Source organism: Ovis canadensis, chromosome 13 (genome assembly GCF_042477335.2).
Source record: "Ovis canadensis isolate MfBH-ARS-UI-01 breed Bighorn chromosome 13, ARS-UI_OviCan_v2, whole genome shotgun sequence".
In the NCBI taxonomy this organism is placed as follows: Eukaryota; Metazoa; Chordata; class Mammalia; order Artiodactyla; family Bovidae; genus Ovis; species Ovis canadensis.
The window spans coordinates 66,844,593-66,861,407 of record NC_091257.1 but is presented as its reverse complement, the minus strand read 5'-3'; the positions used below and the strand labels follow the sequence as shown (position 1 = coordinate 66,861,407).

The following is a 16,815-nucleotide window of genomic DNA, read 5'->3' as shown; positions in this document are numbered from 1 at the left end:
TATGGGGTATATTTGATGATTTTGGCCTGCGTCATATACTGACTTTGTCAGGATGCCCTAAATGTCCTATATTCGTCTTTTTACAGTCAATTGGGCTTCCCTTGTGGTTCAGGCAGTAAAGAATCTGCCTGCAATGTGGGAGACCTGGGTTCCGTTCCTGAGTTGGGAACATACCCTCGAGAAGGAAATGGCAAACCCACTGAAGTATTCTTGCCTGGAGAATTCCTTGGTGAGAGAAGCCCGGCGGGCTACAGCCCATGGGTTCGCAGAGTCCGACAGGACTGAGCGACTAACACTTTCACTCTTTAACACTTCTTTCTGCTACAGTATTTTGTTCTTAAATTACTAGCTGAAAGTCCTTCCTCTACAAATAAAAGATTTGGTCAATCTCTATGGTTTCTCCAGTGAGTTTGGCTGAGGGAACACCAAAAGAAGGAACTAGAAATTAAAAGTACTTGTTTTTCATATTCAAGAAAGGAAAAGATTTTCTGGCTCAAGTTCCAAGTCCTGAACGAGAAATCACTTCACACCAGTACACTGGCTCTGCAAACCAACCAATCAGCAACAGCCTCACTCCAGTGGCTTCTGAAAATCAGCCACTCAACAACAGTTTCACTCCAGTACCTAGGCTTCTGAAAGTTGCTAAATCAAAGTCAGCCTAAATCAATGTCAGCCCAGCCAATCATTGACAGCTCCATGCTTCTAGGCGACAACCAATCAGCAAGTGCCTCACTGCGGGGACCAGGCTTCTAAAGGTTTAGTAGATTCTCGGCAGCATTACTCTAATAACCGTGCCGAGGAAACTGCAATTCAGTCGCTGTACGCTCTCGTTTCTGAAATACCGCCAATCCCTGAAAGCAAGCTTCCCAAAACATTGTATAAAATCCGTTATGACTTTGTTAAGCGAAACTGTTCCTTACAAGTGCAGTTCTTCTTTGTAGGCAGACCGTTCACCTTTGAGTTCAATTTGCTTTTCGTAAATTCAAGTTCCTAACCCTTTCGTGACCCTATTCCCACGTACGCACAGATGCAATGATGCAAACATTAGACTTATTAAATACAACTTTTTCAATTTTTGCGTTGGTCACTAGTGTCAATGTTTTTTGTTTTACAATGCAATCGGTTTATTCACAAAGCTGTGCAATCATTTTAGCTGTACCACGATCATTTTAGAACATTTCCAGCTCTCCAAAAAGAAATCCTATACCTTTTAGTCGTCATTTTCCATTTCTTCCCAACTATCCCAACATTAGGCAACCACTAATTTCTGTCTCTGGATTTGCCTATTTTGAACGTTTCATATAAATGAAATCATACAGTATGTAGTCCTTTGTGTTCAACTCTTCATTTAGCATAGTGTTTGCAAGGCTCATTCGTGTTGTAGTATGTACAAGGGTTTCATTTCTATGGTTGAATAATACTCTTATTACATGGTTATCACATCTTTCTTAGCCACTTATCAATTGATGGACATTTGGGTTCTTTTCATTTTTTAACTTTTTTTAGCGAATGCTGCTGTGAACATTCATGTACAAGTTTTTTGGTGGGTATATGATTTCAACGCTCTTGGGAATATAACTTAGGAGTGGAATTGCTGGGTAATTTTATTTACCTTTGGAAGAATTTTCAAACTTTTCCAAAGCAGTTGTACCACTTACAGCCCCACTCTGGTAACTCAGATGGTAAAGAATCTGCCTGCAGTGTGGGAGATCTGGGTTCTGTCCCTGGGTTGGGAAGATTCCCTGTAGGAGGGCATGGCAACCAACTTCAGTATTCTTGCGTTGGAGAATCAAGGTGAGCAGAGGAGCCTACCGGGCCACAGTCCATGGGGTTGCAAAGAGTGGTACACAACTGAGTGACTAAGCACAGAACACAATTCTTTATTTATCCTAAATACAAGTCCCTTATTAGATCTACAGTTTGCAAAAATTTTCTCACACTCTGTGGGTTGTCTTTTCACATCTCTGATGGTGTCCTGTGAACCACATAATTTTTAATTTTGTTGATATCGAATTCATCTATTTTGTGTTTTTTGCTTGTGCTCTGGTGTCATATCTAAGAAACCATTGCCTAATCCAGGGATTTAATCCCTGACATTTTCTTCTGAGTTAGTAGTTTTGGCTCTTATATATAAGTATTTCATCCGTTTGATATGGAAATTTTGTATTTGATGTGAGGTAGAGGTTCAGCTTCATTCTTTTGCTTGTGGCTATCTAGTTGTCTCAGAACCATTTCTTTTCCCATTAAGTTGTCACCCGTGTTGAAAATAAATTGAATTACCTCTTTTTTAATTTTCTATATTAAACCTCTAAATACCAAAATGCAAGTGTGAATTTCAAGATAAGTTTTCTGAACAGTGGACATTATCAAGTGAGATAAAACCTCTTGAAGTTCTCTGTGGGGTATGCAAATGTTCATTCAATATTGAAAATGATAGAAAGTCTGACATAAACCAGCATATAATAACAGCTAAGCATAAAAGATGCATGATTTCTTCAACTTGAATCATAGAAAGTGATAAAATAAAATTTTGATTATGGGAAACCTAGATGTAGAACATAAAATAATCACAGCAGAAGTTGTAGCAGCCTCTCACATTGTATACTGTCATCAGTCTTTCAGCTTGAATAACTCTTTGAATGTATTGCTACCAGTATTTTCTAATTCCAAAACTGGAAGCAAAATGTCAAATGTCAGGACAACACCTACTGCAATAATTTAAAATGTAATAACTCAGTTTACTACTTCAGTGATTATCAAAGCCCTAAATGCCTCATGTTTTTTATGGATTCAAGCAATGACAGTGCAGAGAAATTCACTTGGGCAATACCTTTCCTGTGAAAAGGCTCACTTGTAAGGTTATTTTTAGTAAAGACTCCTCCAGATGAGACTTCAGAAAGGAGAAAATTTTTGCAGAGGAAAAAACTCTTTCCTTTTGAATTAGGAGTTAAAGAGGAAAATTGTACTGCTTTTGGTGGAGATGATACAAATGATGGCAGATGTTTGCATAAAGGTGCAAACATTGTTTATTCAAAGTTGAAGTAAAACACAAATGTTTTTTTGGAAGCCATTTGGCTATCTGCCTCATATACTGCATGATGCTGCTCAAAAAATACCTGATGTCTTTCCTGTTGCCTTTGATGTATTTGTCATGAAATTGTCCTCTTAAATCAGGCACAGTGTTCCAACTGAACAACTGAGGGATTTTTGTGATTTTATTAGCATTCAGTATTTTTTATTTCTCTTGCATTCAAAAAATTGTTAGCTTGCTTTAATAAATGGAGACTTCTCAATTTTTCTTTAATTTTTTTACTTTCTTAAAGTAAAGAATACTGTAATTCTAAAGAAAATGCCCCTCAAATTCTTAATTGACTTTAATAGTAATTCATAAGGAAAACTTAGTTACCTCTTGATCACAGTGTATAATATCTGTTTAGCAATAGATTATGCAAAGAGAAACTAATGCTGTTGAAGCACTCCATTGCTTATAGGAATTGTAGAATGCACTAAAGGAATGATTAGTAAAGATTTTATCCCTTTAAATATCAAAACTGTTTTTAAAGGAGACTGGAAAAGAAATCCTGACTTGAAGTGGATAATTATTACAGTACCTTTTGAAATGGATTTCATCTCATGAAGAATTTGATAGCTTTCAGTTCAGTTCAGTTTAGTCACTCACTTGTGTCCGATTCTTTGCGACCCCATGAACCACAGCACACCAGGCCTCCCTGTCCATCACCAATTTCCAGAGTTCACCCAAACTCACGTGCATAGAGTCAGTGAAGCCATCCAGCCATCTCATCCTCTGTCGTCCTCTTCTCCTCCCCCAATCCCTCCCAGCATCAGAGTCGTTTTCAATGAGTCAACTCATCCCATGAGGTGGCCAAAGTATTGGAGTATCAGCTTTAGCATCAGTCCTTCCAAAGAACACCCAGGGCTGATCTCCTTTAGGATGGACTGGTTAGATCTCCTTGCAGTCCAAGGGACTCTCAAGAGTCTTCTCCAACACCACAGTTCAAAAGCATCAATTCTTTGGTGCTCAGCTTTCTTCACAGTCCAACTCTCACATCCATACACGACCACAGGAAAAACCATAGCCTTGACTAGGCGGACCTTTGTTGGCAAAGTAATGTCTCTGCTTTTCAATATGCTGTCTAGGTTGGTCATAACTTTCCTTCCAAGGAGTAAGCATCTTTTAATTTCATGGCTGCAGTCACCATCTGCGGTGATTTTGGAGCCCCCAAAATAAAGTCTGACACTGTTTCCACTGTTTCCCCATCTATTTGCCATGAAGTGATGGGACCAGATGCCATGATCTTCGTTTTCTGAATGTTGAGCTTTAAGCCAACTTTTTCACTCTCCTCTTTCACTTTCATCAAGAGGCTTTTTAGTTCCTCTTCACTTTCTGCCATAAGGGTGGTGTCATCTGTATATCTGAGGTTATTGATATTTCTCCCGGCAATCTTGACTGCAGCTTGTGCTTCTTCCAGCCCAGCGTTTCTCATGATGTACTCTGCATAGAAGTTAAATAAGCAAGATGACAATATACAGCCTTGACGTACTCCTTTTCCTCTTTGGAACCAGTCTGTTGTTCCATGACCAGTTCTAACTGTTGCTTCCTGACCTGCATATAGATTTCTCAAGAGGCAGGTCAGGTGCTCTGGAATTCCCATCTCTTTCAGAATTTTCCACAGTTTATTGTGATCCACACAGTCAAAGGCTTTGGCACAGTCCATAAAGCAGAAATAGATGTTTTTCTGGAACTCTCTTGCTTTTTCGATGATCCAGTGGATGTTGGCAATTTGATCTCTGGTTCCTCTGCCTTTTGTAAAACCAGCTTGAACAGCTGGAAATTCACGGTTCACGTATTGCTGAAGCCTGGCTTGGAGAATTTTGAGTATAATGGCAACCCACTCCAGTACTCTTGCCTGGAAAATCCCGTGGATGGAGGAGCCTGGTAGGCTGCAGTCTATGAGGTCGCTAAGAGTCGGACACGACTGAGAGATTTCATTTTCACTTTTCACTTTCATGCATTGGAGAAGGAAATGGCAACCCACTCCAGTGTTCTTGCCTGGAGAATCCCAGGGACGGTGGAGCCTGGTGGGCTGCCGTCTGTGGGGTCACACAGAGTCAGACACGACTGAAGTGACTTGGCAGCAGCAGCAGCAGCATGTGAAATGAGTGCAATTGTGCAGTAGTTTGAGCATTCTTTGGCATTGCCTTTCTTTGGGATTGGAATGAAAACTGACCTTTTCCAGTCCTGTGGCCACTGCTGAGTTTTCCACATTTGCTGGCATATTGAGTGCAGCACTTTCACAGCATCATCTTCCAGGATTTGAAATAGCTCAGCTGGAATTCCATCACCTCCATAGCTTTGTTCGTAGTGATGCTTTCTAAGGTTCACTTGACTTCACATTCCAGGATGTCTGGCTCTAGGTGAGTGATCACACCCTAGTATATTGTCTCATAATGCTACTGCTGATTATATTTTTACATTAATGAATATTCAATAAACAAAAAAATCTAAAGAAGTTAGATGTGACCATTGTAGAAGCTTGATATAAAGAAAATGAACATAGATTATGTGCACAAGGAATTTTACAAGCAAATTCCACGAAACAAGGAAATACTAAAGGGAACCAAAGGGTCAGAAAAATATAAAAGTGTATAATTTAGATACCTTTTATTTCCTATGAATAATATATTTTTAAAGTACATGTTCTATTTTCTTTTCCATCAATGTACATGTGCATAAGCAATTAGATATAATTCAAATTTAACTGGACAATGTTTTTTTTGTTTTTTTGTTTTTTTTTTTCAGGTTTTAAAACTTTATTTGCATATTAAAAAAATTGTGCATTCCAATAATTAAAATCATTTGAACAACAAAAAAAATGGCACTCTGATTAAACTGCATTTTACAGCCCGCAGAACACCTTGGACCAGCTTTTTACTCTAGATTTCACTGTCGTCCCACCCAGCTTCCTCCTTCACCAACATGCAAGTTCTTTTCCTTCCCTGCCAGCCACACAGGCAGATGGGAGAGGCAGGCGCGGCCTACGTTGTCAGTAGTTCTCCATTCTTTGATGTGAAAAGGGGTAGCACAGTCATTTAAACTCGATCCAACCTCTTTGCATCTTACAATGTTAAACAGCTAAAAGAAGTAAAATAAGAAGGCAATGCTTGTGGAATGTACAGTGCATACTGGCGGCACACGCTGCATTACGACTCGCCTGCTTGCTTCTCCTGTTCAATCGTTTCTTTCGAAGGCAGTGGATTTTTCTCTTGCGTTTCCGTTTTCTTCAATTTCGACTTATCGAACTTCTCAATCTCAGCCATATCGGGTTTGTCAGACATGGTTGCAGAGGGCGCGGAGCGAACTGCGAGCGAGTGAAGTCGGGTCTGCGCTGTGGCCGCCGCCGAGTCTGGACAATGTTTTTTTTACTTGCTAAATCTGGCAACCCTACTCATAAATGATCTGAGACAATATATGTTATCCATTTAAGAGGGTCTTCTTAAAAGTTTTCTCCAAAAATATTTTTACAATAAAATGGATAATATAATACTGTATAGTTAATAAGTTTTAACAAATATTTACACTTCTAGAATTATTGCCCCCCCCCAACTAGGATATCAGACATTTCCATGACCATAGAAAAGTTCCCTGAGGCCGCTTTGCAGTCAAATCCCCCATCTTGGCCCCAAACAATTATTGATTTGATTTTAATGGCCATAGATTAGTTTTGTCTACTCTTCAAATTTATATAAATGAAATCAGTGTAATGATTTGGAGATTTATTCATTTTGTTATACATATCAGTAGTTTGTTCCTTTTTACCAATGAGTAATTTTCCATAGGTTGGACAAAACATCATTTGTGTATCTATTTACTGGTAGATGGGCATTTGAGTTGTTTCCAATTTGAAGCTACTGTGTTTGAAGTCTAATAAACTGTGTATAAGTCTTTGCATGACCATATATTTTCAGTTTTCTAGGATAAACACTTAGGAATAAAAGTGCTAGGTCATATGGTACATGTATATTTAGCTTCATAAGAAACAATCAACCAGTTTTCCAAATTGTTTTCATTTTACATTCCTACTTGCAATGCAGGAGAATTCCAGTTGTTCCATATCCTCACCAACACTTGGTGGTATCAATCTTAACTTTCATTCTCCTGGATATACAGTGGGATAACGGTTTTAATTTGTATTTCCCTAATGATAATGCTCAAGAAAAGGAACTCTGTCACTGCTTCCCCCTTTTCCCCTTCGATTTGCCATGAAGTGATGGGACCAGATGCCATGATCTTAGTTTTTTTTAATATTGAGTTTTAAGTGGACTTTTTCACTCTCCTCCTTAACCCTCAGCAAGAGGCTATTTAGTTCCTCTTCACTTTCTGCCATTAGAGTGGTATCATCCACATATCTGAGGTTGTTGGTATTTCTTGCAGTAATGTCGTCTCCAGCTTGTAATTCATTTAGCCCGGCATTTCACATGATGTGCTCTGCATGTAAATTAAATAACCAGAGTGACAATAAACAGCCTTGTTGTACTCCTTTCTCAATCCTGAGCCAGTCAATTGTTCCATACAAGGTTCTCCTTATTGCTTCTTGACCTGCATACAGGTTTCTCAGGAGACAGGTAAGATGGTCTGGTGTTCCTATCTCTTTAAGAGTTGTCTACAGTTTGTTAGGATCGACACAGTAAAAGGTTTTAGCATAGTCAGTGACTGCAGCCATGAAATAAAAGACGATTGCTTCTTGGCAGGAAAGCTATGGCAAACCTTGACAGTGTGAAAAGCAAAGACATCACTTTGCTGACAGAGATCCATATAGTCAATGCTATGGTCTTTCCAGTAGTTGTGTACAGATGTGAGAGCCAGACAATAAAGAAGGCAGAGGGCCAAAGAATTGATGCTTTCAAGCTGGGGTGCTGGAGAAGACTCTTGAGAGTCCTTTGGAAAGCAAGGAGCTCAAACCAGTCAATCCTAAAGAGAATCAATCCTGAATACTCTTTGGAAGGACTGATGCTGAAGGTGAAGCTCCAGTACTTTGGCTACCTGAACAGTTGACTCATTGGAAAAGACCCTGCTGCTGGATAAGATTGAAGGCAGAAGGAGAAGGGGATTACAAAGCATGAGATGGTTGAATGGCATCACCTATTCAAAGCACATGAACTTGGGCAAACTCCGGGAAATAGTGAAGGACAGGGAAGCCTGGCGTGCTGCTGTTCGTGGGGTTGTGAAGAGTCAGACAGGACTCGGCGACTGAACAACAGCAAATGATAATGCTGTTTGGCACCTTTTCATGTTCTTATTTACCATCTGAATATCTTCTGTTGTGAAGTGACTTTTAAGTATTTCGTCCTCTTTTTAAAATTAAGTTGATATATTTTATTACTGAGTGAAAGGAATTTTTAAAAGTATTTTGAATATAATTTGTTTCATATATGTATGCACTGGGAACTTTTTCTCCCAGCTCTGAGGGTTTCATTTTTACTTTCTTAAGGGATATCTTTCATGCAACAGAATGTTTTAATTTTCATGAGTCTAATTTATTTTTATTTTTTCATTTATTTAGAAGGTGTTGGGGCTGTAGGAACAGGAAGAAGTATGAAGGCCTGGACCAGCTATGAGTCCTTACCTGAAATATTGATTCCCCTACCCTCAGAGCCACTAATCACAATCTTGAACATGAAAAATAATAAAAGCCTGAACAGATTCAATTTTGATTCTTTTGGCAAAGCTGTTGCATAACTACCTGTGGTGATCTGGGAGGCTTCTCACTAGAAGTGATGTTTGTGTAGGAGGGTCTAAATGATGAGTGATAATAATAAGCTATTTTAAAAATAATACTACATTCTAAGCACCTTTCATGTCATTCTTTGTTGTAGCCAACCACCAAGATGGCCCCCAATGATCCTCACCTCCTATATTTCAGGCCTTTGTATAGTTCTCTCCATTTTCCAGCTGAAGAAACCAAACTTCAGAAAGGTTAAGGAACTTGCTCAAATAAGTTGCTCAAGTATCAGAGTAGATAGTTTTCCTTTGACAATTTAATTATATTTCTTTTACAATTTAATGAAGAAACATTAAAGGGTAACATCACAGCTTAGATAATAAATCTCCTCAGGCTTTCTTGAACCTCTTTATTTTCTAATGTTGCACCTTCTTTTAAAAAACCCAAGGCTGCTCAATTTTACACTCTCTTCTCTATATCCTGTCATCATGCATTTCCCACTAAGCAAATACTAGCACTGTTAGAACTAAGTTTTGATTCTAACTTTTTCTACAAGACCCATATTCCTAACCACTCTGCCTCCGAAGGGTTTCCTAGGAAGAGAGTAAGAAAAGAACATTATAGGTAGAGAAAACAACAAATGCAAAGAACCGGGGGTTTGGCAGGATTCAGCTGCTTCTGAGGGGATAGTTAGACTGTGGTTCAGTATAGCTAGAGATCAAACTTCTTGGGAAAGGAGCTGGTATCTCGTGTATAGAAACCTGTAAGTTACATCAACAATTTTGGATTCTTCTACAGAAAAAAAAAATTTAAGCAGAGGAAAAACATGCTATATTCAAACTTTTCAAAAGACTTTTGATGATTTAGCAGACCCTGGTGTTGCTTGTTGGCACTTACCATTTCCTTGCATGCTGGCCACCATCCATGTCAGCAGGCTGGAAGTGCTAGGGAATTAATGTCCACTGGAAGCCCTCAGTGAGTGAAGGGAGTTGTTGCGTAAGTCGTTGCCCAGCTTCTTACTCATCACGTGGGATGACTCAGAGACATGTGTCCCACAGAATTTCTCAGGGTTCCCCAGGATTAAGCTCTAATTGCCCATAGTCATAACTTGCTTGAAAATGGATGCTCCATCGACTGCTTTCCCTTCCCTGAGTCTCTTCCCTAGTCTCCAGATGGTTTTCCTGTGATTACCTCACAAGCAAGATACAATTGTCCCCGCTTTTCCCTGGGGGATATGTTCCAAGATCCCCAGTTGGATACCTGTAACTGAGTGTGCTGTGTGCTCAGTCATGTCTGGCCTTTTGTGACCCTTTGGATTGTAGCCTGCCAAGCTCCTCTTGGTGAGGATAATACCAAACTCTACATATACTATGTTTTCCCTATACATACACGCCTATTATAAAGTTTAATTTATAAATTAGGTACATAGCAGATTAACAACAATAACTAATAATAAAATAGAACTATTATAACAATATACTATAGTAAAAATTATGTGAATCTGGTCCCTTTCTCAAAATACCTTCTTGTACAAATTTAATACCTTTTCCATCTTAACCAAGCACTTGTCATGCACTGTGGCTGTAGGTGTATGAGGTGTGACCAAAAAAAAAAAAAACTAGCACAAATTTCTTTTTCCTTCACAGTTTCACAGACAGAAGTTTTGTTTTCACTGTAGGTCTTAGCAACCCCAGCATCTGACTTTTTTTCTTTCCATATTAAGTTGAGAATATTCACTTTTTACTTAAAGGAAGCATTCTATAACTTCTCTTTGATGTATCTGATTTGCCAGCATCACTACTCTTGCTTCTTAGGGCCATTATTAAATAAAGTAGTGTTTACTTGAACATTGCCCTGCAATGTCATTGACAGTCAATCTGATAACTAAGACTGTTGGGCAGGACAAGCTGGACAAAGAAATGATTCACATCCTGGGCAGGACAGAGTGGGGCAGCATATTTCATCACAGTGCTCAGAATGGCACACAATCTAAAACTTATGAATTGTTTATTCCAGAATTTTCCATTCCATAATTTCAGACTGAGGTTGACTACAGGTAACTTAAACCTTGAAAAACAAAAATGAGGATAAGGGGGACTACTGTACTTGCAACTCAAATTCTTATTTCAAGGTCTACTTCAGAGCAGGGGAAAGGGAGGACTACAAAGTACCACAGATGGAATGAGAGGTAATATGGCCAATGTTGAAGAGGGAAGTGGCAACCCACTCCAGTATTCTTGCCTGGAGAATCACAGGGATAGAGGAGCCTGGTGGGCTGCTGTCTATGGGGCTGCACAGAGTTAGATACAACTGAACCAACTTAGCATGCATACGGGCATGGCCAATGTTTATTCAAATACATATTAAAATGTTGATTCTTCCCAAATTACTCTGAATTAAGTGAAATTTCAAACAAAATTCTAACAGGATATTTTTAATGGGACTTAAAAACCAGATCCTTATGGTCACTGACAACAAAATTAGTTGCAAAAAAGAAGAAAAAGGAGAGGACACACCCTCCCAAATTGAATGCCTTTTCCATCTTAAGATTTACTGTAAATCTATCAAAATGGCACAGGGAGAAGTAAACAGTCCTAAACATGCATGAGAACTTACTGTGTAATAAAAGAGGCATTACAAAACAGTGAAGGAATTAGTAGATTACTTAATAAGTAGTGCTGGACAATTGACTACCAATGTGTAAAAGAACTAAATATTTATGTGATATATACAAAATAAACTGCAGATAGTTTAAATATGAAAAATGAAGCTTGAAATTATTAAAGAATATATTTACAACTCAGAGAAAAGGTAGGATTTCTTAAGTAAGACAGAAAAATCAGAAATCTGAAAAACAGACTGATACATCTGATCAAATCAAAATTCAAAACATGTACAATATATCATATAACCAAGTTAATCATCCATGTTATAACATGAATGAAACTTGAAAGTATGATGCTAAATGAAAGAAGTCAGTTGTAGAAGACCACATATTATTTGATTCCATTTTAATGAAAGATCTAAAATACGGAAATCCATACAGACAGAAAGTAGACTATTTGCCAGGGGCTTGGAGAGGAGGGAATGGAGAGTGCCTGCTAGTAAGTACAGGATTTCCTTGGGGGAAGATGAACATACGCTAAAATTAGATTCTAGTGATGCTTGCACAACTTTGCAACTATAACTAAAGCCCAATGGATTGTATACTTTAAATGGATGAATTTTATGGTATGTGAATTATTTCTCAATAAAACTTTTTTTAAAAGGTAAACCACATATTGAGAGAGGACATTTGTAATGAATATTACTGACAGATTATATTGAAGAATTCTATAAAGCAATAAAAATGACAAACAACCCAAGATAAAAATGCACAAAGAATTAGAATTGGCATTTCAAAGATGGGGAAATTCAATAAATGTATATAAATATGCTCAACATTATTAGTAATGAAGGAAAAGAAAATTAAAATAATGAGATACTACTACACCTATTTTTATTTTGTACAGTTATTCCATGTATTCTTGCCACCTCTTCTTAATGTCTTCTGCTTCTGTTAGGTCCATACCATTTCTGTCCTTTATCGAGCCCATCTTTGCATGAAATGTTCCCTTGCTTTCTCTAATTATCTTGAAGAGATTTCTAGTCTTTCCCATTCTGTTGTTTTCCTCTATTTCTTTGCATTGATCACGGAGGAAGGCTTTCTTATCTCTTCTTGCTATTCTTTGGAACTCTGCATTCAGATGCTTATATCTTTCCTTTCCTTTGCTTTTCGCCTCTCTTCTTTTCACAGCTATTTGTAAGGCCTCCCTAGACAGCCATTTTGCTTATTTGCATTTCTTTTCCATGGGGATGGTCTTGATCCCTGTCTCCTGTACAATGTCATGAACCTCCGTCCATAGTTCATCAGGCACTCTATCTATCAGATCTAGGCCCTTAAATCTATTTCTCACTTCCACTGTATAATCATAAGGGATTTGATTTAGGTCATACCTGAATGGTCTAGCGGTTTTCCCTACTTTCTTCAATTTGAGTCTGAATTTGGCAATAAGGAGTTCATGATCTGAGCCACAGTCAGCTCCTGGTCTTGTTTTTGTTGACTGTATAGAGCTTCTCCATCTTTGGCTGCAAAGAATATAATCAATCTGATTTCGGTGTTGACCATCTGGTGATGTCCATGTGTAGAGTCTTCTCTTGTGTTGTTGGAAGAGGGTGTTTGCTATGACCAGTGCATTTTCTTGGCAAAACTCTATTAGTCTTTGCCCTGCTTCGTTCCACATTCCAAGGCCAAATTTGCCTGTTACTCCAGGTGTTTCTTGACTTCCTACTTTTGCATTCCAGTCCCCTATAATGAAAAGGACATCTTTTTTGGGTGTTAGTTCTTAAAGGTCTTGTAGGTCTTCATAAAACCGTTCATCTTCAGCTTCTTCAGAGATACTGGTTGGGGCATAGACTTGGATTACTGTGATATTGAATGGTTTGCCTTGGAGACGAACAGAGATCATTCTGTCGTTTTTGAGACTGCATCCAAGTACTGCATTTCGGACTCTTTTGTTGACCATGATGGCTACTCCATTTCTTCTGAGGGATTCCTGCCCACAGTAGTAGATATAATGGTCATCTGAGTTAAATTCACCCATTCCAGTCCATTTTAGTTCGCTGATTCCTAGAATGTCTACGTTCACCCTTGCCATCTCTTGTTTGACCACTTCCAATTTGCCTTGATTCATGGACCTGACATTCCAGGTTCCTATGCAATATTGCTCTTTACAGCATTGGATCTTGCTTCTATCACCAGTCACATCCGCAACTGGGTTTGTTTTTGCTAAAAAAAGATCTTCACGACCCAGATAATCATGATGATGTGATCACTAATCTAGAGCCAGACATCTTGGAATATGAAGTCAAGTGGGCCTTAGAAAGCATCACTACGAACAAAGCTAGAGGAGGTGATGGAATTCCAGTTGAACTATTTCAAATCCTGAAAGATGATGCTGTGAAAGTGCTGCACTCAATATGCCAGCAAATGTGGAAAACTCAGCAGTGGCCGTAGGACTGGAAAAGGTCAGTTTTCATTCCAGTTCCAAAGAAAGGCAACATAAAAGAATGCTCAAACTACCACACAATTGCACCCATCTCACATGCTAGTAAAGTAATGCTCAAAATTCTCCAAGCCAGGCTTCAGCAATACGTGAACCGTGAACTCCCTGATGTTCAAGCTGGATTTAGAAAAGGCAGAGGAACCAGAGATCAAATTGCCAACATCCACTGGATCATCGAAAAAGCAAGAGAGTCCCAGAAAAACATCTATTTCTGCTTTATTGACTATGCCAAAGCCTTTGACTGTGTGGATCACAATAAACTGTAGAAAACTCTGAAAGAGATGGGAATACCAGACCACCTAACCTGCCTCTTGAGAAATCTGTATGCAGGTCAGGAAGCAACAGTTAGAACTGGACATGGAACAACAGACTGGTTCCAAAGAGGAAAAGGAGTACGTCAAGGCTATATATTGTCACCCTGCTTATTTAACTTCTATGCAGAGTACATCATGAGAAACGCTTGGTTGGAAGAAGCAGAAGCTGGAATCAAGATTGCCGGAGAAATATCAATCACCTCAGGTATGCAGATGACACCACCCTTATGGCAGAAAGTGAAGAGGAGCTAAAAAGCCTCTTGATGAAAGTGAAAGAGGAGAGCGAAAAAGTTGGTTTAAAGCTCAACATTCAGAAAATGAAGATCATGGCATCTTGTCCCATCACTTCATGGGAAATAGATGGGGAAACAGTGGAATCAGTGTCAGACTTTATTTTTGGGGGCTCCAAAATCACTGCAGATGGTGACTGCAGCCATGAAATTAAAAGACGCTTACTCCTGGGAAGAAAAGTTATGACCAACCTAGATAGCATGTTGAAAAGCAGAGACATTACTTTGCTGACTAAGGTCCGTCTAGTCAAGGCTATGGTTTTTCCTGTGGTCATGAATGGATGTGAGAGTTCGACTGTGAAGAAGCCTGAGCGCCGAAGAATTGATGCTTTTGAACTGTGGTGTTGAAGAAGACTCTTGAGGGTCCCTTGGACTGCAAGGAGATCCAACCAGTCCATTCTGAAGGAGATCAGCCCTGGGATTTCTTTGGAAGGAATGATGCTGAAGCTGAAGCTCCAGTACTTTGGCCACCTCATGCGAAGAGTTGACTCATTGGAAAAGACTCTGATGCTGGGAGAGATTGGGGGCAGGAGGAGAAGGGGATGACAGAGGATGAGATGGCTGGATGGTATCACTCACTCGATGGACGTGAGTCTGAATGAACTCCCGGAGATGGTGATGGACAGGGAGGCCTGGCGTGCTGCGATTCACAGGGTCGCAAAGAGTCGGACACGACTGAGTGACTGAACTGAACTGATAACACCTATTAATTTGGGGAAAAATACTTGGAAAATTAGACCTCTTGCATGCTTCTGGTGGGAGTATAAATTCATATAACCACTTTGTACCACAATTTGCTAATACCTAGTAAAGATGCTTGCAAGTCTCTATAACCCAGCAATTCCACTTTCAAATAAATTTTTCATAGAGAAGCATATGAAGTAAGTCCATAGATGTTTATGGCATGTTGTTTGTAACGGTAAAATTTGGGAGAGGAGATTTGCTATTCATCAATTGGGGATCAATAGTGAAATATGGATCAAATGTAGAATATTAATTCAATGTTATACAAAAGTTAAATGAATATGGATAAATCTCAAAAACACAGAGTTCAATAAGCTACAAAAGAATATTTGCAATATGACACCTACAATAGTCTTTCTCCAGAGAAACCAAACTAGTTATATATATATATATTTATATATATATTTAATATATTTAATATTTATTTATTGACTGTGCTGGGTGTTTGTTGTGGCATGCGGGATCTTTGATCTTTGTTGCTGCATGTAGTTTCTTTAGTTGTGGCACGTGGGATCGTTTAGTTGCAGCATGTGAACACTTGCTTGCAACATGTGGGACCAGGGATCAAACCTGGGGCCCCTGACTTGGGAGCTCTGAGTCTTAGCCCCTGGACCACCATGGAAGTCCCCAGAAGTCCCCTGTATATATTATTATAAAGAATTGGCTCCTGTAGTTATGGAGGCTGAGAAGTCCCACAATTTGCTGTCTGCAAACTGAAGTCTCAGGAAAGCCAGTAGTATAGTTCCAGTCTGACTCCAACAGCCTGAGAGCCAGGAGTGCTAATGGTATAAAAATTCCAGGCAGAGAGCAGAAGACTGACATTTAAACTAAAGCAGTTAGGCAGAGAGAGTGAATTCTCCCTTTCTCCATCTTTTTTTCTATTAAGGCCCTCAACAAATTGGATGATTCCCACCCACCTTGGGGAGGTCAGTTTGTTTTACTCAGTAGACTGATTCAAATAATAATTTCAATCTAAAAACATCCTCACAGACAAACAGAAAGATTATTTAACCAATTACCTGGACACCCTGTGACCCAGGCAAATTGCACATTGAATTAACTACCACAACACAATTAATGTAAATTAAAGTAAGTGTACTACCATGTACTATAGCAAAAGTATGAAAACATGATAGTTATTGCTTCTGAGACTTGGGAAGGTAAACTTGGTGAATACACCTTCATTTACAATGTTTTATTTCTTTAAAAGTAAATTTGAATCAAATATGACAGGATATCAACATTTGTTCATTTGGGTGATTGGTACCCAGGTATTTTTTACATTAACCTTCCTTGTTCCTATCAGCATATTTATATTTTTTTATGTTTCTTATTATTGACCTCAGATCACAACTGCTACCTTCTTCAGAGAATTGTCTTTGGCCTACAGCTGCTACCTCACAAAGAAGCATGTGGGAGGTTATACCTATCCCAAAGGAGAGAGAGAGACAACTGATGACAAGATTACTGACATGGGGTAAAAAAACCCAATTCTTGCTTCATGGTGAATAGTTATGTGATACAATTCTAACTCAAGAACTCCCCTGTGGGATCAGGCTGAGATTAGACTCCAGCTGAGACCATATTCATCACTCTCTCCCTGAAATACATCTTTTATTAT

At 38.9% G+C, this 16,815-nt stretch overlaps 1 protein-coding gene across 1 annotated transcript; it reads right to left on the bottom strand.

Moving 5' to 3' along the window:
* Positions 1-5,868: 5,868 nt before the first annotated feature.
* LOC138417573 (thymosin beta-4) lies at positions 5,869-6,436 on the bottom strand. Its single transcript, XM_069548125.1, has one exon. It carries the CDS (start codon positions 6,355-6,357, stop codon positions 6,223-6,225), a length of 135 nt encoding a protein of 44 aa, XP_069404226.1. The 5' UTR covers positions 6,358-6,436; the 3' UTR covers positions 5,869-6,222.
* Between the last annotated feature and the right edge of the window lie 10,379 nt (positions 6,437-16,815).